General features: G+C 47.8%; 2 protein-coding genes across 2 annotated transcripts; both read left to right on the top strand.

The window, feature by feature from the left end:
- The first annotated feature begins 15,266 nt into the window (after positions 1-15,266).
- LOC107219038 lies at positions 15,267-15,950 on the top strand. Its single transcript, XM_015657104.2, has one exon. It carries the CDS (start codon positions 15,267-15,269, stop codon positions 15,948-15,950), a length of 684 nt encoding a protein of 227 aa, XP_015512590.2.
- Positions 15,951-16,259: 309 nt separating this feature from the next.
- LOC107219039 lies at positions 16,260-19,886 on the top strand. Its single transcript, XM_046746646.1, has 4 exons — positions 16,260-18,169; positions 18,305-18,826; positions 19,225-19,406; positions 19,453-19,886. Exons 1-4 carry the CDS (start codon positions 16,260-16,262, stop codon positions 19,884-19,886), a joined length of 3,048 nt encoding a protein of 1,015 aa, XP_046602602.1.
- The last annotated feature ends 4,737 nt before the right edge of the window (positions 19,887-24,623 follow it).

Raw genomic sequence — 24,623 nt, 5'->3', positions numbered from 1 at the left:
CGAAAGAAATAACCAAAAAATATTACGACAAGAAAGTTCGTCCTTTCCCAGGTAAAGTGAGCGACCTTGCCTATGTCCTTAAGGAACCTCGTAAGGGTAAGTTCGACTCCCAATATCATGGCCACTATAAAATTGTCCAGGTAACTGACCATAGCACTGTAATACTGGAAGCAGAAAATGGGAAAAGGATAAGGAAGCATGTCGACAAGGTAAAACTGGCAGTGGTATAAGCCGCTAGCCAGTTTACTGAAGTTGCACCATAAAAAAATATATCGTAAAGTACAGATGAGCTACGCAGTAATTGCCGTAAGCGAAAGCAAACATGTGTGTGAGAGTGCGCAAGTATGAGTGTGAGAGTATACAAATAAAGCGTGTGTAAACATGTTGTCTGCATGTGTTCGCAGAAGAGTGCGGGAGTGAGAAAGCGAGACGCATAAACAACCAGTGTAGGAGTGCGAGTCACCGACCACCAATTCGAACGACGATGTGCGTGTGGGTGCTTCTAGCTTCGACGGCCCTGGCCGCCGGAGAGCTTCGTAGCAACAACGCATATCACGTAACACCAACGGAAGATCAACCAGGAATTTACTACGAGAGGGTGGCCCCCCTCCGCCTGCAACACGTGGACTGGAGAGTCACCGTGTTTATGGATATAGACGCTTTCACTACGGATTCACCCCCTGCTGAGAGGCAGTTAAACGAAGCATTCAAGGCATGCTGCCGGGTCACGACCAGGGAGGCCTGCCGTGAAATGACGAACTTGGACTACCTTCAAGGACTCAGGCAGCGCGCTAAAGAAATGGCAGATAACCTTGAAGCCATTTCTCACAATTCCAGACTTAGCGCACCAATTAAGCCATTAAGAATCCGAACTATGAAGAAGCGATCGGTGCCGCTAGGTTTCATTGGGTCGCTTAGCAAATCGCTATTCGGCACAATGAATGAAGAAGATGCAACGTATATCAGCGCACAGATCGATCGATTGTTTAATGATCAATCCAATTTAACTCAAATAATCAGTAAAGAAATTCACGTGACCCACTCGAGATTCCAGGAACTACATCGAGAACATCTGATGGAACTAGACATGGTTGATAAGCTGCATGCACGAATCAATCAACTCTCCAACCAGACGAGTATGATGATGCGCCGTAATGTCTTAGCGAACTTCGCGTACCAGGTGGAAGCAAAGGTCAAGCAATATATTGAGACAAGCGAGAAGTATTTGCTCGCGATATCAATGGCTAGAGAAGGACGTTACGATCCTAGCATGTTAACAGCGACTCAGCTAACCGCCATCACGAAGGAAATACAGACTCGGGCACCCGATTTTGAATTCCCCCTCGCGACCGAATACCTACGAGGAGAATCGTTATCCCGCGTTGTTAATACGGATATTGTGTTTCACTCGGGCAGGATCCTTATCGTGGTTCATATCCCCCTGCTCGAGCGAGCGGCTTATCACCTTTACCGCATGCACGCGTGGCCAGCCTCACAACGCGGAACGCTACTGAACGGATCAGCTCATATTCAACCGTCGACGCCGTACATAGTTGTGTCGGCGGACCGCCGCACATACTTTATGGCAGACTCCGTATATATTAATGAATGCATCAGTGTGGAGCGCCGTTACATTTACTCGTTGGAGACCCCTCTGAAGGAGGTATCGACATCGCGGCAATGCGAGGTAATGATGCTAATAAACCCCTCAATCGACGCGTACAGGCACTGCGATGTGAGGATTCAAACGACGGACGACTCGTTCTGGAAGCATCTACCCTCCCAGGGTGGATGGCTCTATTCACTGCATGCACCGGAACATCTCCATATACTCTGTCCGGCAAGGATGGAAATCTCACCACGTTGGAAGGTGCCGGGATACTCCACCTCAGCGCTGACTGTGTTGGACGCACCCGAAGTACCTCCCTCACTGGAATGCGCGCTTACAAGAGTCGCGAACAATACTTTTACGCGCCGGAGATTTCACCGAACATCTCTCTCATTGCCCCAAGCTTCGGAGAACCGTTGAAGGGAAAATTAGAAAACTCGGGAGAAGGCAACATATTGTCGCAATATGCCAGGAAGGGCTCAGCATGGAGAATGTCACGTGCTGACGAATCCCTAGACGACGTGCAACAACGACTCTCAGAAATCGGCAGCCACCGCCGTGACAAGGAGGAACAGCACGTCTTGTTTACGACCGGGTTTGCCCTGGACCTCCTTCTCGGAATAATATTGGTTACCTACATATGGCGAGCCAACCTCTACAAGATGGCGAAGTGGATTGGGTTGCCCTGTGGACGCCCGAAGCGTACGGCTCATGCAACTCATTACAAAGATATTGAGCTAGCCCAGACAAAACAGGCAACGCGTCGAGACCACGGCGGCGTCGGAAACCCGAGCGCTGCTCCAGGAATTGCTCCGCGTACAAAGTACGAAGTGGAAAGGGAAGGAACAACGGGTCAACCCAAAGGAAAAAGAGGAGAGTCTTCCTGTCCCCTTCCCCGCCAAGAGGCTGAGGTGGCATATTAGGAGAATAACACCCTAGATGACATCGAGACTTCTCCCACCACAACACCAAGGAGAAGGAGAGCCAGAGGGCCTCAGAGGGATTAACCAACGCCGTTCGACTCCTGAAGTCAGACCCGAGCAGTCGCGAGAACTTTGGAAAGGAATTCAGTGCATTTCGAAATCAACAAAATGTCCGACGCAAACTACCTCCGCACGTTCACCAGGGCGACAGCTAATAAGGCGTGCGCGGTCTGCCGCGAGAGCCAGACGAGTTGCGCCAACTGGATAAATTGCTACCTGAGATGGGCAGACCGGGCAGGTGGTTCCGACCTCAGCCCCTGCCCTCTATGTGCAACCGAACGGCCAGGAAGTGAGCAGCTGAGCCACGCAATCTCGTGCCTATCGAAGTACGAGATGGCGATACGAGCACCGGCACCAGAACCAGCACCAGCACCGGCTGAGGCGGCGGCCTCGACCGCCTCGCCGAAGTTGGCGAAGGTACTTCCGCCGGCGAAAACGACGTCAGCGACGATGACCCGCGCGGTGGACAAAGTGAGGCGCGGCATCTGCCCGACCTGCGGGAGGAAAGAAAACGACCAGCACTGAAAGGAGTGCTACTTGGAGCGCTACCTCTCACGCCGGAGGTCGGCAAACACCAGTTGCACCCTCTGCGGCGAGAGTGTCGGCAACAGACCGGGTCTACACGCGGGCCACCGCGTGGAAGCCTTCGGTCGCCTCCTCGGCGAGAAGCAAGCCCCCGCCGCACGAGCAGCTCCCAGAGCCACCCAAGAGGTCAACTCAAGACGGCAAAACGACGCACCTGTGCAGGCGACGACGTCACGACGGCGTCTAGCTGCCAACACCAAAGAGAGGGGAGTTCAAACCAGGCGGGACACCAAAGAAAAGGGAGTCCAAACCGACCACCTGGTCATCTTAGAGGGAGAAGAGGCTCCCTTCTTAATAGATTACAGAAGGTTGAGCAGAGTCATGATCCCCGCAGTCCGTTCGCGAATCATGGGGCGCTGGTTTACGCTCCAGAGGGAAATGGACCAGCTCCTTGGACCCGCAAAGGAGGATGCACCAGTGGAAGGCAATTTGATCGGCTGGGAAGAACCGGCCGGCGAAACGCCGCCCGCAACGCCAGAATCCCTGGCGAACCTCGCGGACGTCCTGCAACATGAATCAGAGGTCGTGGAGGACCTGATCCGGTGGGAGGAACCGCCGGGCGGAACTCCACCCGCGACCCTCCAAGCCGAGCAAGCCGAGACCGAAGAAGACGAGGACACCGAGGCCGTCTGAGGACACCCGAGGACGCCAAGGACCAGAAGAACCAGAAGAAGACCAGACTCACGAGGGCGACGCAGCTGGCGAGGCGCAAGGACAGCCGAGCGACGAGCCAGCAGTGAAGTGACAAGTGAGTGATATAACCAAAGCCAGAAAGTGTCGTGTGTGTGCGTGGGTCATGAAAAAGCGCATGTGCGATGCACAAACAATGTAACTACCGATTGTACAAAATATGCGGTTAGCGGTGAGCCAACCCTCCAGTGTCTGCGTCACCGTCGGCTCAGCGCACCGAGTCGATGGGGGCATCGACACCTAAGGGGGGAGGGATGTCACGTGCGCCGCATATTTACACTGTATATATCATAAATAATGTCAGTTATTAATATCTTTAGAGGCAAGGAACCATAGCGTAAATATATTAGTTAATCTACATAAAATATTTCATTACAAAACAGTTCGTGGAACAACCGAGCGCAACGGCGTAGTTGGACGGCCAGCAACGTCAGCGTCTTCGCGCCCGCCAGATCCCGGGTGTAATCAACACCGGGATGAGGCGAGCGCGAGATCACGCGCTTCGAGGATGACCGTCGCGAGGCGAGCCTTTATTCCAAAATTGCAAACTCAGCAAAAACCTCGCTCGCCGCCCGACGTTCCAAGGGGTGTCGGACGAACAAGCGAGGTTAGTCCCGTTTGAGACCGCTTAAGAAACGACATCAACGGAACCCGGCTCCTTCTAAGCTGCCGCGTGTAGAGCTATAAGTCGTTTTTCCGACACCGACGATTAGATTGTGAAGCTAGTAATAAGTGCAGAACTTCAAGCCACGAACTCCTTAGAGCAGTGTAGTTGTAAGCGAATGTGAGTGTGAAGGTGTGAGCTGTTCAGCGAGTTCGAAGCCGAACCACCGAACAGTAAGTGAGAGAGAGAGAGAGAGAGAGAGTAACATTAAGATAAAGAATATTGTAAGCTTCCTTGTCTCAAAATTCTCTGCTTTTACTTCATTTGATTTTATTAAACATTTTCATTTGGCTTTCCATCATAAACATTTTGGTTCGATAAATTGAAATCCTCTAATCCTATTCCCGGGAACGCCCTGTAGAGGACGTTCACCTCCTAACCCACATAAAAAATAAATATAAACCTCTACCTAGATACCTAGAGGGTTAAGTCGTCGCGTGCGAGACCGCTCCGCATGTGACACGGTCAAACAGTTCAAGCTTTTCCAGGAGTTGATCACACGATCGACAAGTAATCATTCTCCACCTTCCTTCCGGGTCCAGAGACCTAATCCTGCAGCTCTATCCCAGAGATAGGAGACTCTTAAAATTAATATTACATTCGAGTTTGCGCTAAATAGCACACATCACGTATGAAGTTCTGACGAAATAAAGCCCGCGAACAAACTCGAAACGTTTCAATTGGCGACCGTGACAGGACCCGCGAGAGTTTAGGCTGGAGAATTTTCCCGTGGAAACGAGAATATTCTTCTCGAGAAACAAAATAAACAAAGTACCTCTCAAGGTAAAACCCGAGATAAGAAACGATAACAGTACCAAAAGTAAAAAAAAAAGGGTCGTCGATCATCACACGACAACCTTGCGAAGTATCAAAATATCAATAACGCGTGTTTCGAAAATTTTGAAAACATGTCAACAATAGAGCCGTCAGTTCTTACATCGCTCGAACCAGTGATCGAGATAGATAGCCATAATCAAAACAACGATGCGGTATGCGACGAGAGCAATATCGAGCCACTCCGCAACAGAGAAAGGAACGATGCCACACTCGCGAACGATCGACACCCGCGGAGAACAAACGTCGGTCCTCGTTCTCAGGCATCAGGTTCCCCTTCTCCAATAGATACAGAAAACATCACGTTACAATCAATAATGGACATAGTACAACAAATGCAAAAGCAACAAAAAATAGATCAGTGCTCACACCTGCCAGATCTTCACCGTCTCAATGAGAGCCTAAACACGGGTCTTGAAACGATGCAAGAGTTCGTGCTCTCATCAATGAATACATATCATGAAACACATGATCCACTGTTAGGTAGTAGCTATAGCCAAGTACCCTTTAACTCTACGAGAAGAACGCGGGAATTCGAAAATCCCTCTAACCCGGCGATACGCGTAGAAACAGATCGACGAGAGCGCGAGTCCCGTAGGGATACTCAGAGGGGGGACAGTATCGAATACACACAACACTTGTCTCGCAACGAGCGTGAAGCGCGTGTACGGTTCGACCTATTACGACAACATAGCCATGATATGGTAGGACCCGCGAACACAAACACGATGAGTAACTCTTTAAAGATCGAACCTCCCACTTTTTCAGGAAGAAATTCCGAGCTACCCATGCAATTTCTCGTCGATTTGAGGGATTACCGAGACGTATTTTTACCACGGTATCGTTTCAAAACACTCATAAATCAATGCTTGCAGGGACTAGCTCTGCAATGGTGGAAGATAGTAAGAGAGGGAATCATACACTGGGGAGAATTCGAGAGACAATTCGCTCGTCGATTCTGGAGCGAAGAGTGACAAAATTCGGTGAGGAGAAAATTAGAATTTGACTGGTATGACCCAACAAACAAAATGACGAGATTAGCTTACGCACTGTCAATCATCGAATTAGCGCGAGAGTTATGTCCTCTGCTCAGCGAGAGCGAAATCATAAAAAAAATAAAAAGACACTTTCCCGAGGACATTAGAGTATCAACGCGGACGCTCGGGATCAGTAATATCGCGGATTTCTTAGACTTATTATCCTCATACGATGAGGAAGGGCCGAGAAATCGCGAGAGAACAAAACCCGAAACCTTCAATCGCTTCCAAACTCAGTATAAAAAACCGGATGAGAGAAATAGCAACCATCAAGCTACGAATCACCCAAGCAATGAAAATAGGACTTATCAACCTCCTCGTGACAACTCAAGGAGAACATTTCCCCCAAGAGAAGTCACCAAAAACATACGCGAACTCGGGGAAACAGTAGATTTAAATGACAATCTCGCATCCGAAGAAACCATAGACGAGGAGGGAAACGAGCAGGCGTCGCCTCAATAGATCCCGCGATCCATGAGGTGACGCTAGGCTTCGGAGAAAACACACGAGAAGCGTTGTTAGAAGAGAACGACACCACAGTCTCGACACGCGTAACTAGCCCCTTCCTTAACATTACTGTGGAAAACATTCCCACAAAAGCACTCATTGATACCGGGAGTGAGATTAGCGTTATATCGTCAGAATTCTTCCTAGAACATCAGAAGGAATTTAAAATCTGTCCCACTCTTCCACTAGCCGGAGTTTCAGTTCGCAGTGCAACGTCTGGAAGGGCAGTAAAAGTAACACACCAAATTTTTGTCACAGTAAAAATAAAAAATTTTATAGTAAAAGTCGCCTTAATAATTGTACCGAAACTCTTACAGTCATGTATACTCGGGGCAGACTTTCTAAACAAGAACAAATCCATAATTGATCTCAATAAGCAATGTATATCGCTCGAGTCACTAGATACCTTGCAAAACAAACAAATCATAGCGTTCAATGACGACCAAACGAGTACGTCTGCTCAGCTTCGTCAAATCCAAGTCCTTCCGTGGACCAGGTCAGAAATAACCCTCGACGAAATAAAAACAAAAACAAATGAATTGAAAGAATCATCATGCGAACAAAAAGTAAGAGTCCAGGAACTTCTTGAGAAACACAAAGGTGTATCTTCCGAAATTCCGGGACTCCTCAAGGCATATCGGCACGAACTAAAGTTATACCACACGATCCATTCAAAGCCATGCCTTATCCAGCGCCTCTAGCATACAGGGAAGCGGTCGATCGAGAAATCGAGATACTGCTTGAATGAACAAACAGAGGATTAGCACGATTGTCTCGAACCTTAGTAACCGAAAAGCATAATACTTGGTATCGGTGGTTGAGTGCAGTTGAGGACTGTATTAATCAGACACATCACGAAGCCACTGGTATTTCGCCTATCGAACTGCATACGGGAAAAAAGCCTCCGAGACCATGGCAAGAATGAATTCATAATGTAAAAAAAAAAATCTCTCCCACATGAAAACCTCATCTTCCGTGTGCGCGAGAATATCTCGCGAATAAGAGGGCAAAGTGCCGAAAAACTCAACAAAAAACACAAATTCAGACATTTCAAAGTCGGTGATCCCGTATTGGCTAGGGCCTTAGCTATCTCGAATCCCGTAACAAAAACAGTAGCAAAATTTCTACCATTGTATAAGGGTCCGTATTATGTTAAGGCAAAAGTGCAAGAGACATCATACATACTCTCCTAGCCGAATTCCGACAGGGAAAGGGGATTGTGCCACGCGAGCGACTTGCGTCCATATAACACGCCTAGTGTAGAACAGTTCGCGACCAGCACCTAGGGGTGACTTCCCCCCAATTTTCTTTTAACCTTTGTCGTATACCAACCAGACAATTTAAAAAGGCACGTCTTTCAGTAAACCGGGAAACACTGAAGCGACATGTCACGAGACGTCGGTACTCAGACAGGGAACTCTTTCACCGGGCGCGTGCTAACACCTCGGCCATACCAACCGGCCAAACCACGTATGAATTACGTTAAAATCAAACGCAATTCACGGTAAACCGAAACCGAGGGGTGTTATTTCGATTATCTGGAAAGAGACGAGAAAAAACAGAAGGAGGAACGCGGCATTGGGACGCGAGAACCGGTGGGCTATCACGGAAAAACTACAAATATCCTTCTCAAATTCATCCCATCTCGGATAACACCGGGGGAGAAAAAAGGGTCCGGATATCTCAGGAGTATCGCGGATTTAGGGCAGGTCAGGTCCGACCCGGGATATGGGAAGATCGCTCGTGATCACACGCAGGTGATCCAGATCCCCGAAACGAAAAAACGTGAACCCATACAGCCGGAAGAAATCAACGAGGCCACCATCCGAAAGCGTATGCGCGGTAAAATCCCTACGGGACGGTGTACTATACCCCGAAATAGATAAGTTAAAAACAAACAAGTTTTATTTTTCATTTTTTTTTCCTAAATGCATGAGCCTTCCAAGGTTATGCAAAAAAAAACAAAAAACTGGAAGGGCGATGTGACGGGACGCCTGGCTGGCGTACCGACACCTGGGGTTCAGCGCGTGCCCTCTAATATTTTGCTTGGTAAACCCGAGCCCAAATCTCACTGTCCACTCGATAACCCCACTACATACCGGGAACCCAATCAAATCGCACGATTTACCGTACCCCTTCTTCAGGGGACGCGACTAATCTCTATCCCCGAAAACGGCGTAACTAGACAGTAAGAGTATAAAAGACGAGGGCAAATGTGGTTCTAGCTATCTATCACCTATTGTGCAACCGCCCGGATAGATCTACGAAGTCTTCTACGCGAAGACCCATCCGTGATCAAACTCACGGAGCTTCCCATTTCTACGAGGAGCCGGATACCAAGGACCCACGATCAGGAGACGTGGAGTACCCGTTCAAGGAATCCTCAACACTACTTCCCATCAAAGGAGGGCATTCAGCGTACTAATATTTTTTATTTGTTTTCAATAAAAAACTCCTTAGGTACTAGGGAGCCGTGTCTGAGTGAAGAACAGCATTTCGTCTGACCTTATAGCTCAGATACGGTGATCGTCTCACAATCCCCTGACCCATAGGTAGGACACCGGAACCCGTAGAGAGTCACGGTCATTGCGACTGAATGTCTTAATACAGGTGAAGGTACGTTTGCGTAGAATTCCCTTTTCTTTAACTACCACGCTAGTAATATTCAGTCTTGCCATACGCAAACTGAATTACTATCAAACTCCTTCTGACTACTATGCTATCACACAAGTAATATTCTGTTTCAGTACTATCTTGACGAATAATTATAATATCAAAATCAACTGTCAGCGACGATTCCTCATTATCGAATACCGTCCCTCTGACTACCATGCTATCACACAAATGATATTCTGTCTTAGTTCCCACTAAACGAATCATTATCAATCACAAAACCGATTAGTCAACGACTATCCAGCATTATCAAATACCGTCCTTCTGACCAACGTGCTATCACGCAATTAATAGTCAGTCTTGCCGTAGGCAAACCTAATTGATATCAGAGTAAATAAGGAAAAACTATCCCTTCCTAGATTATCGAAAATCTCTTAAAGATCACCTGAAAAATAAATTCAAAACTTTTCATCCTGTCTCTTATCCCGCCTCACGGGAACAAAACATTCACGTATCATTGCAATATTTCCTTTCCGGAAATAAATATTTCGCATCCCGAGTCAACCTCTCAGAGCGATTGATCTGTGCGTGCTTCACACACGCAGACTAAGTTTGACCCTCGACCGTTTACACGGCCTATGATGATGGGTTTATTCCACTCGTGCCTTTGCACATGAGAGTGAGGAAACAATTTCTGAGGCTATCTCGGAAACCAAGTTGAAGCGGTCAAACAGTTCAAGCTTTTCCAGGAGTTGATCACACGATCGACAAGTAATCATTTTCCACCTTCCTTCTGGGTCCGGAGACCGAATTCTGCAGCTCTATCCCAGAGACAGGAGACTCTTAAAATTAATATTACATTCGAGTTTGCACTAAATAGCATTTATATACATACATATATATATATATATATATTGAAACGTTTCGAGTTTGTTCGCGGGCTTTATTTCGTCAGAACTTCATACGTGATGTGTGCTATTTAGCGCAAACTCGAATGTATATATATATATATATATATTGTGACGTGGATTTTTTCCGCTCCTCGGTCACTCGGAGAAAATGACCGAGAACTTACCGCGTGCACAATAAATCGGCGTCCACGATGTACCCTGGATCTGAAACAATATCGCGAAATTTGTTGAGCGCCTGGCGTGATCAACACGCCTCGAAATCGATAATACGATATACTACGACTATATACTCGATAGCTCAGTACCGCGGAGAGAGGAGGGGTAATTTTTGGGTAGAGAGAAACACGTCACACGTACGCCAACACGTTATTTCACAAAGCAATAATGAAATTAGACAATATATTTCCAGCTAGCGATAATACAAAAAAAAATAAAAGAAAAGAGAGAACAAGAACAAAAAAAAAATTAATAAATCTGGAAGACCTCTACGGCCTATGTGCGCTAGTCGCTGTCTTAATCATAACCGCTAATTTACAAAAACCAAAAACAAAATAGGACCCGACACGCTGCCCGCGATCGTCCTCTACAGAATAGCGCTAATCGCCAACTTAATAATAAACTCCTCGACAGAAACGGAACCGACTTCTCGGCCGACGCTGTCCGTGATCGGTATTAAATCAAACAAAAAAAAAACAAAAAGAAATAAAATTGCTTATGCCTACGGGCGCTGATCGCCACCTTATTACTAACTGATTGTTCACAACAACCTTGTGAAGCAACTAGTCGGTCGCGCGCCTCACAACCCACACACCGCAACAAGCGTTTCACGCTTTCTAGTCGCGCGACACAGAAGAAAGTATTACGTCACGCGCGCCGCTCACGCCACCCACGCAGCCGAGCACGTCGCGTAATCAGCCAACGTGGTCTCCCGCTGCTGAAGACCAACCGAGGCTGCGATAAGAGACCAGACGAACTAACTGCACTGCTACGCTACGCCACACCACGCGACGCCACGCCACGCTACGATCACAGACCAGCACGAAGACTTTTGACAACTGCATGACGGACTCTGTTCAACTGGCAACAGCCAGTCCAACCCAAAAGACAAGTTCACACAACCCACCAGCTCCGTGGGTGCTTCACCGTGTGGACCTCCCATCAAGGCCTCTGACTAGGCCACCAGCGATCCTGCTATCACTGTGGGACGTAAGAAGAGCGAGAGTAACGTCACCAAGCTACTACTGCAGCATTCCGGCAGCGGTCTCTCCATTTCCATAGCCTCAAAGCACCTACGTGTTAACGGCCACCCAGACGACACCGTCTGACAGCGAGTGGGAGTCTCCACAACGAGCAACCGTACCGGAGAATCGCCGCCCTCCAACACCGCCTAGCTCTCCGGAAAGCCGATATACGCCACCACCAAGGACTGCACCAATTCATCGCTGCACTTCATCCCTGCAGTCTCCACCGCGGTGCAACAGGACTACGACCACACCTTCCCTCGCGTGGCAACCATTGAAATAACTACCTTGTATATATTGTGACGTGGTATTTCGTACCCCGTCACATTGTTTAATTATCGCACTCCCCTAGGTACAAATATCGCCAAAAATAACGAAAGCATGTCTAAGACCAATACTCCAAAAATGAACGACTAATTATCTTTAAGTTAATTTCTCTTTATTAAGCTAATTTTATTCTATTTTCTAATTCTGTAACGCTTTACGAGAACCACCTACGAGACCTCCGCTTCGAGATACCAGGACGCTGTCTCACAGGGGTCACGTACCAGCTCAACACCGACCACCACCGACTACAGACGAACGAATACCGCTGGAACCACTCCCGATGGATGCCTATCTAGTTGTCGAACAGGGTCGTGCGTGATGCACAAACAGTACCTCCAACTATTTAAGACTTATCGGCCAGGAGCCGAACCACGAATGAATGCTTCTACCGCTCGGATGCATCGCCAGACGGCGTACAGGGCTGTGCGTCAAAAACACAACAAAGCCTCCCGTCGACGATACTTATCAGCCTGGAGCTGAACCGACCATGACACCTACTAAGTCGTTGTCTATTAAATAGAGGACGGTTTTCCCTTCACGAAACGTCCTATCGAAGGACTGCGGCGTGGAATAGCCTAGACTATGCTGACCACGTGGATCTGGTGGATATAGTGTGGGGATCCGGGTTGAGGGCCATCACCACCAGATCGTTCCGGCATGAGGGCTTCAATGAGCGAGGGCCGAGATGCAGCGCCAACGAAATAGCTACAACGGGGAGTACCAGTAAAGCAAGAAGTGAAGTACAGTCGGTCGCAAGTCCAAGAGATCGGTGACGTAATATTATTGCACACCTCGATATCGCAACACATGAGCGGTACGACCTCCCCTCTCACCAACGATGTAGCACGGCTGAGGGTAAACATCTCCGACCACCTTTCGACGTCCCGATACCTCGAGACCTGTCGTCGAGGAAGAAGAAAAACAAGCGGCGAGGGATTATCGCCGCCTACCCGTAAACCAGACCTACGCGACCTGCTGGTCCAATTAGAATATCGGAAATTTGAGGAAAAATCACGTGACAGCAGCGCAACGAAAATCAGGATCATCGCTCGTCTTGACACTCTACGTTCAGTTTTCACTCTAAGAAGACGTGCTATCGCTATATCGTACCGCTATTACTATCTCTTGTATCTCTCATATCGTAAATTCAGTTTCTCGCTTTTGTTACCGCATCTTCGGTGCCTTTTCTATCTACTTTCTTACGTAAGTAAGGTTTCTTTTCTATTTTGTGAAGCCACGAAATTACTTGCAATATATCGTATCTTTATCTCTCTCTCTTTATCTCTATCTTGCAGTTAGTCTGCGTGAGCCACCTGGGCTCGTACCTTATTCTCTATTATCTCTTATCTTGTCCCTTTCTATTTCTTATTGCAAGTAACTTCGCCACTGGTTGACTATTACTTACGCATTGTTAGTGACTATTGCTTCATTTTATTATCTTTCTCGTCGAGAATACCTAAATGTCTAATATCGCTGTATAGCAGCGTGTTCCGTTAATTAATCAATTCTTATCTTAGTTATTGAACATTACTGTTTCGCTATACTTTCTTTGATTAATTCATAACTGTCTCTTTACCTATTACCTTTGATTGATTTATCTTAGTGAGTGTACCGCGTGAGCGATCTTACATCGCCGCGGGTTCCCGCTCGTCGTTCATTTGACATTGGAGTATTGTGCCGTATCGCATAACATCTTTTTCATTATTTTCTTCGCTAATATCGCTGATCGTAGTTGTCCGTAGTCTCTTTGATTTGTCGTATGTTGCATATTAATTCTCTTGAATATTATTTGTCTTAATCCCGAAGTTTTCTTTTATCGTACCGAATATTACCTTTCTTTCTTCTCGCACTTACCGCAACTAGAGACTACGTATTATCTGTTAGTATCTATATTTCATAATAATTCTCTACTTGACCTGTTTCCTTGAATTTACCTTGTAATTCATAATTCCCTGCCTTTGTATATTTCTGATAATTCTGGTAATGTGATAACGATTACAATTTTTGTATTTCGCATGTGTTTTATAATCGCTTCTCATATTTTATGGTTTACTTGATCACTGCTTAATTTAAGTACCGTATATCTTTTTCTGTCCTGCCTATTCGTTACAAAACCGTGTGTTCACAACAACATTGTGAACGCAACTAGTTTGTCGCGCGCCTTACAACCCACGCGCCGCAACAAGCATTTCACACTTTCTAGTCGCGCGACACAGAAGAAAGTGTTACGTCACGCGCGTCGCTTACGCCACCCACGCAGCCCAGCGCGTTGCGTAATCAGCCAACGTGGTCTCCCGCTGCTGAAGACCAACCGAGGCTGCGATAAGAGACGACCGATCGGACCGATCGGCAGGACACTTCGGGTTCGCCAGAATTGACCGCCCTTAACAGACACGCTACGCTACGCTACGACGCTACGCTACGTTACACGACGCTACGCTACGCAACGCTACGCTACGCAACGCTACACTCCAGACCTGACGCAGACCCTCCTGCATGACGGACCCTGTTTCCCTGGCACCAGCCAGCCTACTCCGAAGCACAACAGCCTGCAACCCTCCAGCTCCGTGGGTGTTGCATCAAATAGACCTCCCGTCAAGGCCTCTCACCAGGCCCCCGGCAGTGCTGCTCTCATTGTGGGACGTGAGGAAAGCGAGAGTGACGTCACCGAGCTACTTTCGCCGCATTCCAGCAGCGGTCTCTCCGTTCCCCGAACCACAGCGCTGCTACGTCTCGACGGCCACCCAGACAACCCAGTTGGATAGCGAGTAGGAGTCTCCGGAAAAGACCACCGAGCCGGAGAATCGCCGCCCCCCGACACCGACGAGCTCCCCGGAAAGCCGGTATATGCCGCCCCCGAGGACCGAGCCCACTCAACGCATCACATCCTCACTACAGCCTCCACTGCGGTACAATCGGACGACGACCACCCCTTCCCTCGCGTGGCAACCAATACATTAAAACTTGTATGCATGTAAATAAAAATAGGTAATAAATAAGATGTACATATAATAAAACCAAAAACTCATCTTTGACTACAGCGACCCACTCCTTCCACGCGGCTCGGTCGAACTACTAGCTAACAACAAATAGCGAACATTTATTGGTCCTTCGAGCCGGATACAGAAGACAAGGTCAACGCTTCAGCAACCAGAGAGCAACACAGCACCTTTGTCTTCGTATATAACCACCCACCGCAATCATGGATCGTTCATTCGAAGAGCTGATCCGGAGCCAGACGGAGCTACATGGAAGGATCGCAAGGATGGTCGAGAACCTCAGGAAGACCGGCCAAGCAAACATCAGCGCCGGAGCCGACCAAGCACGCATCTTCAATCTCGACAAATACTGGAAGAAATTCGAGAGTCAACACGAAGTTCTTCTCAACAAATTCAAGGATGAGTTAAAGAAGCACGATTACGCAACATTCTCATCACTGGTGGAAGAAGAGTACATGTCTCAACGCAGCACGCTCGTGGACTTTGCTACAAGGCTAACAGGAGAACCAAAGAATTCTTCTGCAAGCACCCAACCACAGCAGAGCAACAGCCGAGCTTCACTACCTCGCATCCAGCTGCCAATGTTCTCGGGCAATTACGAAGACTGGCCATCCTTCAGAGACCTGTTCAAATCTCTAATCGACCAGGATGCATCTATCAGCAAAGTCGAGAAACTCCACTACCTTAAGGCGAGCCTGAAGGGGGAGGCCAACTTATTGATAAAAACTCTCAGCATCACTGCAGAAAACTACAAACAAGCGTGGAACACGTTGAGCGGCTTGTACGAAAACAAAAGGGCATTGATTAGATCATGCCTCACCAAATTCACATCAATCCCAAAGGCAAAGGCGAAATCAGCAAGCGAACTTCAAAGGATCTTCCACGGCATGATCTCAACCAGCAGCTCACTTGACGCCATTGGAAGACCCATCGGGCAGCACGAGGACTAGTATGTCTTCCTGGTGGTCGAACTATTCGACAACAAAACACTTCGAGATTGGGAGGCCTCTATCGCCGAGACAACGGAGCCTCCTACCTACAAACACCTCAGGAACTTCCTCGAACGCCGAATCCAGACGCTTGAGGCAATCCAGCAACCAAAGGGAGAACAGAAACCTCCCGAGCCATCACCACGGTGAAAAAATGCACATCACGCCCAGAACAACAATGGGAAGAAGAAGGCAAGCGAACCCGACCAAGAGCAGAGACGCAGTGCACCCACGGAAAGCTGCATCATCTGTAACCAGGCACACTACATTATGTTCTGCCCAACCTACAAGGACAAACCAGCCAGGGAACTGTTGAGCATAATTTCGCAACACAACCGCTGCACCAACTGCCTGGGCAAACACAATCACCACGAATGTCCATCCAAGAAGACGTGCCGAACTTGCTCGGAGGGACATTACACCACGCTGCACGATGCCTTGGCCGCTCCTAAGCCAGCAACCTCAGCTAATTGCCTCATTGCCAAGCAGCGCCCATCAACGAGAGTGTCCGTTCTGCTAGCCACAGCCCGCATCCGGGTAGCAGATCGCTTCGGCAACTTGCACCATACACGTGCACTCATCGATCAAGGTTCCGACACGAGCATGATCACCGAGAGGCTAACACAACGCCTCCACATCACTCGAACGAAAGCATCAATCGCCGTATGCGGAGTTGGTGGAGTCCAAACCGCAACAGCAAAGGGGAAAGTCGAGCTGAAGGTTACAGCTTGTCACAAGGACACCACCATTGTAACGACAGCACTGATCCTCCCCAAACTGACACTCTACGGCAACAACGTAGAAGCATCTAGGCGGGAGTGGAGTCACATCAAGGGTCTCGATCTAGCAGATCCAGACTTCGAAGCCTCCGATCCCATCGACGTCCTCCTCGGGGCCGACATCTATGCTCAAATCATGGACACCGGTCTCCGGAAGGGAGGCAGAAATCAACCCATCGTCCAGAAAACCATCTTCGGATGGATTTTATCAGGCACCACCAGTGCGTCAAACGCATCCACCAATACTACAGTGAGTCACCACTGTTCAACGAAGGACTCGCTATCATCCATGGTTCGACGGTTCTGGGAACAGGAGGAACTACCTAACGCTCCTCCTTCCTTGACATCCGACGAGCGAATTTGCGAGGAGACATACGCCACCGGACACTCCCGAGCACCCGAAGGTCGCTACATCGTGCGACTACCAACGTCATCAAGGACAATGGACTTGTCGGACACCCGGAGAGCTGCCGAAAGAAGTCTCAATTACACCTTCAAGCGCTTTAGACACAACAAGGGGCTTGAGCCACATTACCACGAGTTCATGTCCACCTACGAAGCCATCAAACACATGGAGGTGGCCGAACGACCCAAGCCAACTAGCAACGTCTGCTACCTTCCTCATCGCGAAGTGTGGCGAGAGTCCAGCACCACTACACCACTTCGAGTAGTGTTCAACGGATCCTGCCTAACTCACCAAGGAATCTCTCTCAACCATTTCCTGCTAAAGGGAGAGAATCTGCTGCCAGCTCTATCTGACGTCTTGCTCAGATGGAGAACCCATCGCTTCGTCATCGCTGCTGACATCGAGAAAATGTACAGACAGATTCTCGTACATCCAGACGACAGAGACCTCCAAAGAATACTGTGGAAAACCGAGGAAGATCAAGGCCCACGCGAATACCGACTCAACACCGTGATGTACGGTCTCGCTTGCGCTCCCTTCCTAGCCATCAGGACCATCCGACAACTGACTCATGATGAGCAGGCAAAATTCCCACTTGGAGCATCTACTCTTCAACGAGACATCTACGTTGATGACATCCTCACTGGGGCAGAAAATCAAACGCAACTGCTCAGTCTTCAAAAGGAACTTCGGGAGATATGCATGGCGGGCGGATTCCCACTCAAGAAATGGATGTCAAATGACTCCACTCTGCTCACACACATTCCAGAGTCAGATCGTTTGGTAAAGGGCAACATGTCTTGGGCTCTTACAGAAGAAACTCACTCCACTCTAGGGCTTCAATGGAGCCAGCAATCGGACACCTTCCTGTTCACCGTCCAACCAACCACCACCAAAGCTATTACGAAGCGATCAATTTTATCTCAGGCTGCTCAACTCTTCGATCCATTAGGATGGCTCACACCCGTAACAACTCGAGCAAAAATCACCATCCAGTGAACATGGTTGATCAACGCCAAGTGGGATGATCCTCTTCCTCAACACATCTCACAAGACTGGAGGCAGTTTCACGACCAATGGACAACACTCTCCAACATTCGCATCCCCCGCTGGCTAATTCGGACCAACAGAATAGAACTCCATGGGTTCTCAGACGCCTCCGAACAAGCCTACGCAGCCGTGCTCTACTTAAGAGCTCTACAGGAAAACGGCCGTAGCGAAACATCATTGATAGCAGCAAAAGGCAAGGTCGCACCACTAAAACAGGTGTCACTCCCTCGGCTGGAACTTTGTGCGGCACATCTCCTCACTAAGTTGGCTCACCACACCCTCAAGCTGACCAACTGGAATAATATCACATCATACTTGTGGACAGACTCCACTGTCACACTGGGCTGGATCCAGTCGCCTCCACGGAGATGGAAGACATACGTCGCAAACCGAGTCGCTGAGATCCAAACGCTGCTTCCAGAAGCCCAATGGAACCACATCCCGAGTCAGCACAACCCAGCGGATGGCGCATCACGAGGGCTCTCACCACGGGACCTACTCACACACCAACTTTGGTGGAAGGGACCAGAGTTTCTTTCCAATGACGAGAAACCTCCACGGAGTAATCTCCAGACAGATCTTGACAACCTTCCAGAAGGGAGGTGAACAGCCCATGCAGCAACAGCCAGAGAACCACCAACTGAACCCGAGATGCTCAGTCTGTTCTCCAGCTACAGCAAGCTGCTCAGGATCACCGCTTGGTGTAGACGTTGGCTTCCCCAAAACCGCAATCACGGAAATTTCGTGTCCCCAGCCGAGATCATCCAAGCCGAGATCACGTGGCTAAAAATCATCCAACAACACCATTGGAGGGAAGAACTCAGACACCTTGCAGCCGGCAGCATCAAAAAGGGAAGTTCACTAATATCCCTCACTCCCTGCCTCGATGACAAAGGCATTCTACGAGTCGGAGGAAGACTTAAACATTCCTTACTTTCCCTCGACGAGAAACACCCAATAATCCTGCCACATGATTCAAAATTCTCATCTTTGTTGATAGATCACCTGCACATGAAGACACTACATGGCGGGGTTCAACTCGTCCTAGGAACATTACGCCAGCGGTATTGGATCCCCCGAGGACGAAACCTCATCAAATCACGCATACGCCAATGTGTCACATGTACGTGATGGCGGGCGGAGCCACCGCAACAACTCATGGGAAATTTATCGCGGTCACGAGTAACTCCAGCAAGACCGTTCCAATTCACTGGAGTTGACTACGCAGGACCAATCGCCTTGAAGACTTCACCAGGACGAGGGCACAAGACCACCAAGGCCTTCTTCGTCATCTTCGTATGCATGGTGACCAAAGCTGTGCACTTAGACATCGCTTCCGACTATTCCACGCAAGCCCTCACAGCAGCTTTAAAACGATTCATATCAAGAAGAGGACTCTGCACCGAGCTCTACAGCGACCGGGGTACCAACTTCGTAGGCGCAAACACTGAGCTGAAACAGCTGATCAAAGCTGCAACGAGCGAACACAACTCCTTCACAAAGGAGCTCGCTCAACTGGGCATCACTTGGCGGTTCAACCCACCAGCAGCTCCACACTTTGGCGGGCTCTGGGAAGCTGCCGTGAAATCTACGAAGTTTCATCTTCGCCGAGTCATCGGAGACGCTTCGCTCACATACGAAGAAATGAGCACCGTCCTCTGACAAATCGAAGCGTGCCTAAACTCTCGACCTCTCAGCGCACTAACTGATGATCCTGACGACGTATTCGTCCTTAACCCCTGGTCATTTTCTCATCGGTGCACCCCTCAACGCAGTTCCTTAACCAACGCTTGAGGACACACCAACATCACGATTGTCTCGCTGGCAACAACTCACCCAGATGCGAGATCACTTTTGGACAAGATGGTCCCGCGAATACATCCAAAGCCTCATCCCAAGAAACAAATGGCTCCACGCAAAGAACAACATAAAAAAGGGTCGTCTCTGCCTCCTCCGAAACGAAAATACTCCTCCATCAAAATGGCCGCTGGGACGAATCATCGAAACGCTACCAGGAAACGACAGTCTGATCAGAGTTGCCGTCATGAAAACCGCCGCAACCACGCTGACCAGACCAATCACCAAGATAGTTCTCCTCCCAATTGCTGCAGAAGAATGACAACAACATCACTATGCACACAAAGTGAGGCGGGCGGAATGTTCACAACAACATTGTGAACGCAACTAGTTGGTCGCGCGCCTTACAACCCACGCGCCGCAACAAGCATTTCACAATTTCTAGTCGCGCGACACAGAAGAAAGCGTTACGTCACGCGCGTCGCTTACGCCACCCACGCAGCCGAGCGCGTTGCGTAATCAGCCAACGTGGTCTCCCGCTGCTGAAGACCAACCGAGGCTGCGATAAGAGACGACCGATCGGACCGATCGGCAGGACACTTCGGGTTCGCCAGAATTGACCGCCCTTAACTGACACGCTACGCTATGCTACGTTACACGACGCAACGCTACACTCCAGACCTGACCGCAGACCCTCCTGCATGACGGACCCTGTTTCCCTGGCACCAGCCAGCCTACTCCGTAGCACAACAGCCTGCAACCCTCCAGCTCCGTGGGTGTTGCATCAAATAGACCTCCCGTCAAGGCCTCTCACCAGGCCCCCGGCAGTGCTGCTCTCATTGTGGGACGTGAGGAGAGCGAGAGTGACGTCACCGAGCTACTTTCGCCGCATTCCAGCAGCGGTCCGTTCCCCGAACCACAGCGCCGCTACGTCTCGACGGCCACCCAGACAACCCAGTTGGATAGCGAGTAGGAGTCTCCGGAAAAGACCACCGAGCCGGAGAATCGCCGCCCCCCGACACCGACGAGCTCCCCGGAAAGCCGGTATATGCTGCCCCCGAGGACCGAGCCCACTCAACGCATCACATCCTCACTACAGCCTCCACCGCGGTACAATCGGACGACGACCACCCCTTCCCTCGCGTGGCAACCAATACATTAAAACTTGTATGCATGTAAATAAAAATAGGTAATAAATAAGATGTACATATAATAAAACCAAAAACTCATCTTTGACTACAGCGACCCACTCCTTCCACGCGGCTCGGTCGAACTACTAGCTAACAACAAATAGTGAACACCGTGTTAATTATTACCTCGAATCATAGTATCGCGAGCCTTCGCATATCTCTCGCTTATTCAGAAAACGTTCTGTTATTTATTAAACCTCTCGCTTAACTTTTCTCTGGCTGTAAATTAATTATCGCATCTATCTTAATTGTATCTCAATCTCTTCAGTTGTTTGCTTGTTATTAAAATTTATCGCTTCTTAATCAATATATTCGATACTATTTCTGCTTCACCTGTTTCTTATTTTGTCTATTGGATTCAACCCCGCCCCTCTACCATTATCTTGTCTATACTGAGCAAGCTGTGCAAAACCGTCGTAGAACCTGACCTTACCTTTATCTATTACCTTTACCTTTACCTATATCTTTTTCTCTAATTATCTATTTTCCGACGCATGTGCGTCTGGCGCCCAACAATCATATCTTTCTCTTTTCTTATCTCTCTCTATGTCTAATTATTCAGGTTAGTGACTGGGCCGTAGGGTAACCGATCATATTATTTTATAACACCCTCGAAAATTATCGTGTTACAAAATGGCGCCCAACGTGGGGCCACGATAAAAATAATAAAAAGATCGGGTTACAATATGTATAAAAAAAAATGGGTGCGTGTACTTATGTACGCGCGTGAGAAGTTATACTTCTTTGGCATTATTAAAAAACAATAAAACAAATAACGGATGTCTTACATTATATTTAAATAATCTATTAAATTTTTGTCACGAACTTTTTATTAAATGTTCTAATAAATTTATTTCTTCATTTTGTAAATATTAAAAAACCAATAATAAATATTCAACATTGATAATTTAATAATATTTAGTATTAATTATATTAAATAATGATATTTTAATTTATATCAATAAATAATACATACGGATAACTAACCTCAATTATATTGGAGCACTTGAAAAAGTATTTTAGCACAATTTTTTCACTAATATTCACATATTTTTCGAGACTTAATGAATTCGGTTGAGTGGGCAACTTCATCCTGTTAATTTTGTGTTACAGTGATGCGCGCGCATCTTGTTTCGAGACTTAATGAATTCGGTTGAGTGGGCAACTTCATCCTGTTAATTTTGTGTTACAATTTTGTGTTACAGTGATGCGCGCGCATCTTGAAATTTCACTCTCATCAGTTTTTCATAACGCGCCTAAAGAAGTATATCTTCAAAAACTGTAACTAAATAAGATGTATATACAACAATAAATCAAATAACTCATCTTTGAAACTACAGCGATCTACTCTTTCCACGCGGCTCGGTCAAATAGCTAACAACAAATAGCGAACACTGATAATACCAAAATCCAAACGGAAAAGAGGCTCGTCGCGTCACCCGCGACTATCCTCTACAAAAGAAGACTCTTATTAACACGCACCCGAGCTCAACTTTCTCCGCGACGTCAGGACGCGTTCGAACGCTCCCCTTTCGACGGCTCGCGACCTACACGAGAAATGAGATTGTATCGTACTGATTTGACGTGACCCCGTGCAACGGAATTTGGTTGCACTCAAATTACAGTAGTCTTGCCGCGACTCAAACCCGGGACTCTACTCGACCTTCTCGGTCGAGGGCCATACTTAAATTACGTAACAAACGTAAGGGAGGGGAGGGGTCAGACTCGATTGTTACACTTTGTTACGATACGGGGGAGGGGGTCTTTTGATGCTTGTACGTAATTTTTTGAATTGAATGTAAAATTTTTTGATAATTAATATATATTTTAAGTAGAAATAATATAATACAATAGTTTATAAGAAAAGAATATTTTAAGTTTTTTATCTTAAATTAATAATATAATTGAATAATTAATAATTAATTAATAATTAATAATTAATAATTAATAATTAATTAATAATTAATAAATAAAAGAATAATGAAAAATACAAATGATTTTAATAAAATTTTATGCTATTTCGTTATTTGATTCCGAAAAATTACGTACAATTTGGGACGGGGGGAGGGGGGGTTGACATTTTGTTATGATCTGATACACAGGGGGGGTAGGGGTTGAAAAGTTCTTCAAATTCCGTTACGTAATTTAAGTACGGCCCCTCGCTCAACCGTCGCTCTACGTTAGTACGCGCAACTCAGGCTACGGTCACCAAGCAGATTTATCGGCTAAAGAATTTCGAGTACTTTCGTTAACGCAAATCCTCAATGGCTATCCGTTCGTCGGCAAGCCTTTACTTATCATCTCTCGAAATTCTCTCGCAAGAATATTAGCAGCGCTTACCGCTCCACATCCAAGAATCGAAGGACCCGACTCCCTCGTGCTTCACGCTCGCCATTATTCCTCGCAACGATTACTTTTCTTTTTTAAAAACTCGAACACGAATCTATCTCGCAACACACGTTCACCTTAGTTGGTCGCCAGAACTCGAGTGATCTCAGATGGCTGATCGGCTGCAACGCCGATCTCGTCACGCTAATCCTTCGTGACGTCATCACCCTAAGAATGCGCAACAATCGATCTGTCATTGATTTCGGGGATTGCGCAACTTGACGCGCACCTGTCTTCGCTACGCGGCGCAGAACTTCAGGCTAGATCGCGATGTCGTCTTCCGCGCAGCTCTACGGGGTCCTGGGGTTGGGCGGGGTGGTGCTCCCTCGTCGCTAGCTGGTCTCTCGCGGTTGCCTCGGTTGGGCGTAGGCGGGGTGAGCGGGGCGGCTGCGGCGCGCCGGCCGCTAGCGGGAATCGCGTCCGCCTTGGATTCCCGCGCTGCAGGGATTCAGCGTTGTCTCCCCCTCCGCAGCCTCGGTATCCTTCCCGCGAGATCTCCGCGGTGTCGCCTTACCTCGAAATATCTTCGGCGTCGAAGTTGGTCGCTGGCTGGTAGCCGGTGTACTCGAAAAAAAAAATAAAAACAAAAGCCTGCAATATCTTGTTCGTAATTCGCTATTTCGTCCCTGTCGAAGCCCGGGTGCGTGACTCCAGTTCTGGCGCTCTCTATGATTATTTCGCGACTCGATTTCCGAAACCCTTATTCCTGGATTCCGCCCAGAGTTCAGGGAGTACCTTGTAACGGGCAGGCCTAACCGAAATCCCACGTTACAATATATATATTTATTTATACTGCTTAACTATAAATGAAGTAGAGAATGTGTGAATATATATTGACGACTAACCAGTACGACTAGTTTGTCACGACTAACGATAAACACGGAATATGTGTACAGCCGGCATATAGGTCACTCACAACAACACGCAGCTTACATGTATTGCTTACATTACAGACACAATCTATATTGTCTCGCAACAGATTTAATCTTTGAAGAGAAAAGATTCAGACTTTATAGAGAACAGA

Source organism: Neodiprion lecontei, chromosome 1 (genome assembly GCF_021901455.1).
Source record: "Neodiprion lecontei isolate iyNeoLeco1 chromosome 1, iyNeoLeco1.1, whole genome shotgun sequence".
NCBI lineage: Eukaryota > Metazoa > Arthropoda > Insecta > Hymenoptera > Diprionidae > Neodiprion > Neodiprion lecontei.
Note: the sequence above shows the minus strand (reverse complement) of the source record. Positions and strands in the feature narration are given on the sequence as shown.